This window comes from Mus caroli, chromosome 9 (assembly GCF_900094665.2).
Source record: "Mus caroli chromosome 9, CAROLI_EIJ_v1.1, whole genome shotgun sequence".
Classification (NCBI taxonomy): Eukaryota; Metazoa; Chordata; class Mammalia; order Rodentia; family Muridae; genus Mus; species Mus caroli.
Window position 1 is genome coordinate 18,419,277 of NC_034578.1, and position 11,177 is coordinate 18,430,453.

The 11,177-nt window shown below is 40.3% G+C and overlaps 1 protein-coding gene across 6 annotated transcripts in view; it reads left to right on the top strand.

Moving 5' to 3' along the window:
- Nucleotides 1-11,177, top strand: part of Kiaa0895 (KIAA0895 ortholog) — a 50,795-nt gene that overhangs the window by 7,107 nt on the left and 32,511 nt on the right. For 3 of the 6 annotated variants that reach the window (XM_029481775.1, XM_021173170.2, XM_021173173.2), the window contains exon 3: nt 9,344-9,508. The exons of the other annotated variants lie outside the window; for them this stretch is intronic. In XM_029481775.1, coding sequence (XP_029337635.1) covers nt 9,462-9,508 — 47 coding nt within the window. In that variant the 5' untranslated portion in view covers nt 9,344-9,461. The remainder of the gene's footprint in view (nt 1-9,343; nt 9,509-11,177) is intronic. 6 annotated transcript variants of the gene reach the window in all.

Genomic DNA, 11,177 nt, shown 5'->3' on the forward strand with positions numbered 1-11,177 from the left:
AAAGCTAACATTCTGGGGACAGAGGCAGGCTGGTAGTAAAGCCATGTGCAGCCACACCTAGCTCAGGTAGATAATCTCATGAGACATTCATCCCGTACGTAACCTGTTCATAGCTGGAAAATTGTTGTGGACCATGGGATTTATTTAGCTATAACTGTATAATCGTTTATATTATTCTGTGTAGTTGGTAGATGGCTCGTCCTCCCCTGTTCTACAAGGAAATGACTGAATTCCACATTATAGTGCAGTGTTTTATGTATACCTGCATACGCTCCCAGTTCAGGCAGGTTCAACGTTTCGGCTTCTTGTCTGAGACAAAGTAGTGGATGAAGAAGAATGGTCTTGGGCCATACATTAAACAGGAGTGCTGCCTAAAGCTGACAGCAAAGGGAAGATCTGGGGATAATTTTGTGATTCACAACAATAAGTAAAACAGTCCTCACATGATGATCCTAATTATCCAGCCCCTGCTTGGAAAACTTTACAGTTGTCAAGCAGCTCCCAATGTTTATGATTATTAATAGAGATAATGAGTGTGTCCAATTAAAAACTTCATTGGGGTTTTGTTTGTTTGTTTTTTGGTTTTTTGAGACAGGGTTTGTCTGTATAGCCCTGGCTGTCCTGGAACTCACTTTGTAGACCAGGCTGGCCTCGAACTCAGAAATCCGCCTGCCTCTGCCTCCCAAGTGCTGGGATTAAAGGCGTGTGCCACCACACCTGGCATAAAAATACATTCTAAAAGTTAAAAAAAAATGTCATAAGGAGTTGGAGAAATGGCTAAGCAGGGTTAAGAGCCACTCGCTGCTCTTCAAGGATTCAGTTCCTGGCGCCCCATACATAGCAGCTCACAGTGCGTGTCACTTTTTTACCCCTTTATTTTCAGTACAGGGCTGCTCTGGGTGCCTTAGTTGTCCTGGAGCGAGCTCTGCAGACCAGGCTGGCCTCGAACTCACAGACATCCACCTGCCCCGACCTTCCAAGGCTGAGATTAAAGGCAGCTGTTAAAAGCTAGGCTCTCAGCCCAAAATAGTTTTTCAAAACATTTCAAAAGGTAAAGGCTATAAAGGAATAGTGCTAACATCCAGAGGCCAAAGTTCCAAGAGCTTTGCTGGCACCAGACCTAAAAGCTAGAAACGTAAAATGATATATTCCAAATCTTGAAAGCAAATACTTGTCAGCCAGTGTTTCTCTGCCCCACAAATCATCTATTAAATACATGGAACAAATAAGAATATTTTCAGGGGCACAAGAAAGGCCATACCATAAAATCTCTGTGCTGGATCATGTAAGGAACCTTATTACACAGGGTGAATGTTTCTGTAACCCTTGAGTCTCAAGATTCTGAACTCAGGGCTTGGCAAGAATTTGTGTGTTGCCTTCTCAGCTGCAGCCCTGCTGCTGACGAGTAACTATAGTGAGATTGACGGCTTCCTACGCTTTGCCTCCATGAGCTGGAGGGGAAAGATGGCTTTTCTTTTACTCACCTCAGACTCATCACTGAGAAGCCCTGAGGATGCAGGCTTCTCCAGGAAGAGGAAGGCCAGCTGGCTTGGGTCCCAGCTTTGGTTTGCTTAGTTAGGCATCATTTTGCAAATGGAAGGAGGATGTTTAATTTGAAGCAAGTGCTTAGGTTGTGGATTGTGAATTCTTGCCTGTCTGCTCCAAATGAGTAACCAAATGCCGAGAAAGGATAACTTGACATTGTGTTTAAGCCTTCCAGGTCTGACACAATTGTGATCAACACAGCTGAGAAGGCAGCACGAAATTCCAAATGTTCGTTATAATATAAATGAAGGAAGTATTCACAAATTACTAATATCTAAATCTGGGTGCATTCTATGCCAGATTTACCAGACACAAACAACCCTTCAATATGTTAAACACTCAAAATGGCCAGACACCCCCAAGTTGGTTTCATATATGAATGAAACCATTGCAGCTCTGTGTAGATATATATTTCCACATGTGCAAATCCACAAGCTTTAAATAGAAAAGGGTTTTCTCTTAAAGAAAACCAAAAAAACCTGTTGTTGACTTTTTCAGACTTTGGCCAATTTGCTCTTTTAAAATGTTTTGTTTTGGGCTGGTGAGATGGCTCAGCAGTTAAGAGTGCCGACTGCTCTTCCAAAGGTCCTGAGTTCAAATCCCAAAACCACACGGTGGCTCACAACCATCGGTAATGAAATCTGATGCCCTCTTCTGGTGTGTACAGCTACAGTGTACTTACATGTAATAAATAAATAAAATATTTTTTTAAAAAAATGTTTTGTTTTTCATTTTTCTAAGGAAAGACCAACTAACCCTGAAAATTCGTTTTGGACATTTTTACACTATATAGCTGCTTTTTAAAAAATAAAATCATAAAAACCTTGTCCTTTAAAAAAGAATGAATCAAGAGAAACACGGGGGAAGGCAGTTCATGACAACTAAGCCAGCGCTGCAGACATTTCTTAAAGAAGCAGCATACAGCCGGGCGTGGTGGCGCACGCCTTTAATCCCAGCACTCGGGAGGCAGAGGCAGGCGGATTTCTGAGTTCGAGGCCAGCCTGGTCTACAAAGTGAGTTCCAGGACAGCCAGGGCTACACAGAGAAACCCTGTCTCGAAAAACCAAAAAAAAAAAAAAAAAAAAAAAAAAAAAAAAAAGAAGCAGCATACATGGGGCTGGAGAGATGGCTCAGTGGTTAAGAGCACTGACTGCTCTTCCAGGTCCTGAGTTCAATTCCCAGCAAGTACATGGTAGCTCACAACCATCTGTAATGGGATCGGATGCCCTCTTCTGGTGTGTCTGAAGACAGCTACAGTGTACAAAACAAAAAGATGACTAGGCTTCTAGACTTAGTGGCTAAGAGCATTTGCATGGATTGCTTAATTCATCCCTTTGGGTTGAGCAAAGGCAACAGCAGGTGTTTCTGAAGGAGGAAAGGCTGGGAAGTCTGTGTTAGGATGAGTTGGTAAGTCCTGATTGGATGTGCTAGCCAGGATAGTCAATTAATGAATTTTGATCGCTGGCCTTGGTATTTTATCAGGTATAAGGAAGTGACCAAATAACGGAAGAGACCTTGGTGGCTAGCTTTAGGAATGTAATATAACAAAGGAGAGGGAAGAGGAGAGGGCAAGACCTGCTGGTGCCATGCTTGCAATGTTTGGGCCTTTTTGAGAGCCCTGTGGGAGACTGAACACTCACCTCAGAGCCTGAGGCAGCAAGAACACATCTCACATATGGATGGGCTCTGAATCAAATCAGCAAAGAAACTTCACAGTTAAGTTGCACCATACATCAATGGGAACTAACAGATATCTACAGACTATTGTACCCAACAGCCTGGATATACATTCTTCTCGGTGGCCCGGCTGTGGTGGCCCACGACTTTAATCCCAGCACTTGAGAGGCAGGCAGATTTCTGAGTTCGAGGCCAGCCTGGTCTGACTCCCTCTTCTGGAGTGTCTGAAGACAGCTACAGTGTACTTATGTATAATAAATAAATAAATAAATCTTAAAACAAAACAAAACAAGAATGAAGTAGATTTTAAATGGGCTAAGTACAAAGGCATCAAACTCATTTTTAGAATTTTTTTTTTGAAAAATACAGTCTTGTCGGGCAGTGGTGGTGCATGCCCACAGCACTTGGGAGGCAGAGGCAGATGGATTTCTGAGTTCGAGGCCAGCTTGGTCTACAGAGTACGCTCCAGGACAGCCAGGGCTTCACAGAGAAACCCTGTCTCGAAAAAACAAACAAAACAAAAGAAAACAAAACAAAAAAACAGAAGAAAGAAAGAAAGGAAGGAAGGAAGGAAGGAAGGAAGAAAGGGAGGGAGGGAGGGAGGGAGGAAGAAAGAAAGAAAGAAAGAAAGAAAGAAAGAAAGAAAGAAAGAAAGAAAAAAGAAAATTACAGTCTCACTGTGTAGTTCTGGTTTACTATGTAGACCAGGCTAGCTTCAAACTTACAAGAGATCCACTTGTCCATGCCTCCCTAGTATTAAGATTAAACGCATTGCTCACCACACTCAGCCATTTTTACAATTTTTAAAAAGATTTATTTTGTTACATGTGTAAGAATGTTTTGCCTGCGTGTAGTTATGTACACCACATGCTCATTAAAGTCAGAATGTTGTCGTCTCTAGGACCAGAGCTAGAGATGGTTATGAATGCTGGGCATTGAACCCAGGTCCTCTGTAACAGCAGCCAGTGCTCTTAACCACTGAGTCATCTCTCCAACCCAGTATAATTTTTATAATTTTATAATTCTTAGGTTTTTCACTTTTGTTTTTGTTTTGAGACAGGTTCTCAGTCTGTAGCTCAGGCTGACATAGAACACGTTCTATAAACCAGGTTGGCCAGAGATCTACCTGCTTCTGCCTCTGAAGGGCTAGCATTGAAGGCATATCCCACTACCCAAACCACCAAATCCTTAAGACTGATGAACACTGAAGAGGAAGTATACTTTCAATATCTACTCTCATTTGTGTATATATATGTATATATATATATATATGTACATACATATATATATATACAGTATATACTTATGCACACATATATTCATATATTGTAATGATGTCAGAATTTAAAATCTCCCTTACTAGTCCGTAAGTTCCTTCCATACTCTAAAAACATTAAACCAGGCACTTGTATATAAAAATCCATGAAATATATACATTTTGGGTATTTTGAAATGTAATAAAAATGGGGCTGGGACATAGCACAGTGGTAGAGTGCTTGCATAAGTACACAGAAAGCTCTGAATTGGATAGCCAGCACCGAAAAGCAAACCAACTGATGAGTTATAAAGAAAGCAGACACAACGGTTCAGCACCCCAGCAAAAGCATTCAGAGTAAACTGCACAGGCTGTGGTCGCATGACTTTATACACCTCTAACACTCTTGTTGGTATACCTAGGAAAGCAGGCCCTAAAAAGGAGGCGGACTAAAGTCTCATGCAATAGCCAACTTTATTCAGAGCATTGGACAGCTTACACTTCCAGGGTTAAGGAGCATTATATAAGTAAGGCGTCCAATCACAGGGCCAAGCTACATGTGGCAAAAATGCTTTTCCATAGTGACATGTGAATAACAATAGCTGAAATAAATGCACTCCTATCCTCTCCACATTCTAAGAAGAATTCTGAGTTCTGAAGAAACTGAGATCACAAGACTGTCTTCTTGTTTTCTTGGAGTTTTCTCACAAGCACTCAGAATTCTCACGACTCAATTCTTGGTCTGTGTTCAGAGAAATCTCCATTAGGACACTCTTTGTTTTCTTTTTCAGAGAATAATTGATGAATATAATGTAAAAGGGCAACAGGCTGGACTGTAGGTATACTAGGACTGCCTGACTATCCACAAGTTTTCCTTTTTGAGAAAAAGTCCTTAAGCTAACGTAACTACACACTAGACATGAAGAGTAAAGTACTCATAAAAAACTCTAAAAACATTAAACCAGGCACTTGTATATAAAAATCCATGAAATATATACATTTTCAAACAAAAAACAAGTTTCAGAATATGTGTTGCCAGAGTAATTGTAACTAAACTGCTTTAGCAAATGCATGACCCATCTGAAGACTCATTTCCAGTCCGTTTCTTTGAGTTAACATTGAAAATCCACACGTTTTCTAGTGCTCCCCACCTACAGAGTACGCTCCAGGACGTGAGCTGCATGTGGGTGCTAGGAACTGCGCCCACGTCCTTTAGAAGAGCAATAAGTGCTCTTAATTGTGAGCCATCTCTTCAGCTCCCCACTCTCCACGTACTGTTCTTTTTTTTTTTTTCTTTAATATTATTTATTTTTATTTATATGAGTACACTGTTGCTGTCCTCAGACACACCAGAAGAGGGCATCAGATCCCATTACAGATGGTTCTGAGCTACCATGTGGTTGCTGAGGGTTGAACTCAGGACCTCTGGAAGAGCAGTCAGTACTTTGTTTTGTTTTGTCTTGTTTGTTTATTTGTAGAACATGATTTTAATTAATATTTTCAACTGTTAATATTCAACAAATAGAATAATTATTTAAAGATACATTTCATTGTTATGTCCCCCTTTTCATTTCTGATTTTGTTAATTTGAATACTGTCTCTGTGCCCTCTAGTTAGTCTGGCTAAGGGTTTATCTATCTTGTTGATTTTCTCAAAGAACCAGCTCTTGGTTTTGTTGATTCTTTGTATAGTTCTTTTTGGTTCCACCTCATTGATTTCAGCCCTGAGTTTGATTATTTCCTGCCATCTACTCCTCTTGGGTGTACCTGCTTCCTTTTGTTCTAGAGCTTTCAGGTGTGCTGTCAAGCTGCTAGTGTGTGCTCTCTCCAGTTTCTTTCTGGAGGCACTTAGATTTATGAGTTTTCCTCTTACCACTGTTTTCATTGTGTCCCATAAGTTTTGGTATATTGTGTCTTCATTTTCATTAAATTTTAAAAAGCCTTTAATTTATTTATTTCTTTCTTGACCAAGTTATCATTGAGTAGAGCATTGTTCAGCTTCCATGTGTATGTGTGTTTTCCGTTGTTTTTGTTGGTATTTAAGATCAGCCTTAGTCCGTGCTGATCTGGTAGGGTGCATGGGATTATTTCATTCTTCTTGTATCTGTTGAGGCCTGTTTTGTGACCAATTATATGGTCAGTTTTGGAGAAGGTACTGTGAGGTGCTGAGAAGAAGGTATATTCTTTTGTTTTAGGTTGAAATGTTCTATAAATATCTGTTAGATCCATTTGTTTCATAACTTCTGTTAGTTTCACTGTGTCTGTTTATTTTCTGTTTCCATAATCTCTCCATTTTGAGAGTTGAAGTCTCACATTTTTTTAAAAGATTTATTATTTTTAAAAAGATTTATTTATTTATTATATGTAAATATACTGTAGGTGTCTTCAGACACGCCCAGAAGAGGGCATCAGATCTCATTATGGATGGTTGTAAGTCACCATGTGGTTGCTGGGATTTGAACTCAGGGCCTCTGGAAGAGCAGACAGTACTCTTAACCGCTGAGCCATCTCTCCATCTCCCATTTTTTATTGTGTGAGGTGCAATGTGTGCTTTGAGCTTTAGTAAAGTTTCTTTTATGAATGCGGGTGCCCTTGCATTTGGAGCATAAATGTTCAGAATTGAGAGTTCTTCTTGGTAGATTTTTCCTTTGATGAGTATGAAGTGTCCTTCCTTATGCTTTTTGATAACTTTTGGTTGAAAGTTGATTTTTTTATTATATTTATTAATTTATTTTATGTATATGAGTACACCGTAGCTGTCTCCAGACACACCAGAAGAGGGCATCAGATCTCATTACAGATGGTTGTGAGCCATCATGTGGTTGCTGGGATTTGAACTCAGGACCTCTAGAAGCGTAGTTGGTGCTCTTAACCACTGAGCCATCTCTCCAGCCCGAAAGTTGATTTTTTAAAGAGATTTCTTTATTATTATATCTAAGTACACTGTAGTTGTCTTCAGATGCACCAGAAGAGGGCATCAGATCTCATTACGGATGGTTGTGAGCCACCATGTGGTTGCTGGGATTTGAACTCAGGATCTTTGGAGGAGCAGTCGATGCTCTTAACGACTCATCTCTCCAGCCCCTGAAAGTTGATTTTATTCGATATTAGAATGGCTACTCCAGCTTGTTCCTTGGGACCATTTGCTTGGAAAATTGTTTTCCAATCCTTTACTCTAAGGTGGTGTCTGTCTTTGTCACTGAGGTGCATTTCCTGTATGCAGCAAAATGCTGGGTCCTGTTTACGTATTCAGTCTGTTAGTTTATGTTGAATTGAGTCCTTTGATGTTAAGAGATAGTAAGGAAAAGTGATTGTTACTTCCTCTTATTTTTGTTTTTAGAGGTGGAATTATGTTTGTGTGGCTATCTTCTTTTGGGTTTGTTGAAAGATTTTTTCTTGCTTTTTTTTTTTCTTTGCTTTTTCCTAGGGTGTAGTTTCCCTCCTTGTGTTGGTGTTTTCCATCTATTATCCTTTGTAGGGCTGGATTTATGGGAAGATATTATGTAAATTTGAGTTTTTCATGGAATATCTTGTTTTCTCTGTCTATGGTAATTGAGAGTTTTGCTGGGTATAGTAGCCTGGGCTGGCATTTGTGTTCTCTTAGGGTCTGTATGACATCTGCCCAGGATCTTGTGGCTTTCATAGTCTCTGGTAAGAAGTCTGGTTTAATTCTGATAGGTGTCCCTTTATATGTTACTTGACCTTTTTCCCTTACTGCTTTTTTTTTTTTTTTTTTTTGGTTTTTTGAGACAGGGTTTCTCTGTGTAGCCCTGGCTGTCCTGGCACTCACTTTGTAGACCAGGCTGGCCTCGAACTCAGAAATCTGCCTGCCTCTGCCTCCCGAGTGCTGGGATTAAAGGTGTGCGCCACCATGTCCGGCTCCCTTACTGCTTTTTAATATTCTTTCTTTGTTTAGTGCATTTGGTGTTTTATTGTGTGACAGAAAGAATTTCTTTTCTGGTCCAGTCTATTTGGAGTTCTGTAGGCTTCTTGTATGTTCATGGGCATCTCTTTTTTTTAGGCTAGGGAGCCACCATGTGGTTGCTGGGAGTTGAACTCAGGATCTCTGGGAGAGCAGTCAGTGCTTTTAACTGCTGAGCCATCTCTCCAGCCCCAGATATTGTTCTTATCTGTTGAGGCTTTAGGTTTAATCTCTATAGCCTTAAAGAAAAAACATTGTTTATCCTATGAATGGGTACACAAAATAGGGCGGAAATCCAGTAAACCATAGGTCAAAAAATGCTGAAAATGCTAAGGGAAAATAAAGCTGAGAAGGGGAATATGGAATACGAAAAGGAACTTTAAGTAGTGTGGCTTCAGAAGAGTGACATTTGGAAGTGAGGAAGGTGTTCTGTAGACAATCAGGAAGAAGAGTATTCGAAGCAGGAAGACTCACAGATAACAAAGGACACGTGGTAAGACAGTCCGTAGTGCATCTCTAGAACAGTGAGAGCATAGTAGGGGATGACATCAAAGAGCTGAGCAGAGCTAAGTCATAAAGAACCTCCTGGGTAGCTCATGAGCAGGGTGGCATGATCCCGTGGCAGCAAGATCCCTCTGGCCACTGGGTTTTGAAAACAGATTTGAGTCCTGGTGAGACTACAGGATCATCCAGGACTCAGCTTCAGAAACTGAGGGTTGAGATGCCAGATGGGGTCATGTAACTGAATGTGGTGGTTGGGAAAATTTCTGTCAACAGTAAAACATTTCAGGCCAAAACACTGATTCCGAATCAAATGTATTGAATCCCTCCGGGACATTTTGGGCAGTACTCACCGGCACTGCAGCAAGTGATGTCACTGCAGCTTTGGCTCTGAACACAAAATATGTATTTTCTATTGTATATGGTGTCACCCATCAACTCTAGTGAAAGTGAATGCTACCTGAAACACCTCAGCTTGAATTCTACACGATTTGATGTTAAGAGTGGCAGTGCTTATATAAGGTTTTCTGCTCTTATGGAAACATAACGTGATGGATTAATTATGGAAACAAAGGCTTTTAATATTTTTCTACCACCATTCCCCAGCATGTAAGTACCTAATGTATCTTTGGAGTGTACTGGTTTAGAATGTTTTGCTTTAAACATTGGCATTTGAAGGGCTGAAGGGACGGCGCAGTAGTTAAAAGCACTTGCTGCTCTTGCAGAGGACCTGGGTTCATTTTGCAGCACCCACGCAGTGGCTCACAGCCATCCATAATCCCAGCTTTGAGGACTCTGATGCCCTCTTTTGGCCTCTATGGGCACTAGGCACACACATGGCACACATGAAAGGAAACACTCATACACACAAATAATTTTTTTAAAGACCACATTAAATTTTTAAAATAATCTTTAAGAACAATTTTTTTTAAAGCTGTGTGAGGTTGTATACTCCTGTAATTCCAGCACTTAAGTGGCTGAGGAGAGAGGAGGGTCAGGAGTTCAAAGTTATCCTCAGCTATGTAGTGAGTACTAGGTCAGCCTACATGAAGCTTGTGTCACTACCACCACAATCCCTGCCAAAAGATGTGCTGATTCGAGTTTTCTCTCTTTATTGAAATGAACTTTGTCTTGGAATTAGGACAGAATTTCCAACATTCTGAAAATCACTAAGCACACTCCTGTGAGTTTATCCTGTGAGCTTATGTAAAACGGAACTCTCAGCACTGACAACTATAAAAGTGAAAAAGGAAAATCACCTCTGAAAAATGTGGAAGATGCAGGCTGGTGAGATGGCTCAGCAGTAAAGGCACCTACCACCAAGCTGACGACCTGAGTTCCATTCCCAGAACCCATTTGGTGGAAGGAGAGAACTGACTCCTGCAAGTTGTCCTCTGACCTCCACACATAAACCAAGGCATACAAGTGCTTACACACACACACACACACACACACACACACACACACACAGAGAACTGTGCTGAAGATACTCTGTGCCCTGCATTATTAAATATTCAGCTGAGATTAATTATTTATGTAAAAATAAACAAGCACATCCATCTCTGTGAAATTAGCTTTCATATTCTAAAATGGTAAAATTCTATGTATACAAATAATAGATTTAAAGTAAATTTATGATTTAATTATTCACTATTAACTTCTCCCTCTCAAAACCCCTTTATGCAAACCCAGATATATACATATATAAGATAGGTAAACAGGTCAAATATTTATAATATAGGGTGGCTTCAAGCTTATAGAGGAATTGGAACATCTTGATCCTCCTGCTTCTACCTCCTGAATGCTGGAATTAGAGATGAGTACCACCAGGCCAGGTTTGTACAGTACTGGGGATTAAACTCAGGGTTCTCTGAATGCTAAAAAGAGCCCTTCACCATCTGAGCTATACCCACAGTCTGTTTCCTTTTTCAATTTAGTTTTTAAAAAATTTGTGTGTATTTCACGAGTGTTTGAGAGTATGGCCTGGAGAGAGCCAGAGGGCATGGGATGCTCTGGAAGTGGTGTTACATGTAGTTGTGAGCTGCCATGAGGAAACAAACCCAAGTCCTCTGTAAAGCAGTTAGTGCTCTTAACTGCTGAGCCATTTCTCCAGATCTCCTTTTTAATTAAATATTGTATTTATTTATTTTATTCTTTTTTTTTAAGACATTCTTGTATAGTCAAGATGGTGGCAAAATTCACTATATAGCAATGATGGTCTTGAACCCCTGATCTTCTTTGCTACACATCTCAAGTGTTTGGATAACAGGAGTGTGCC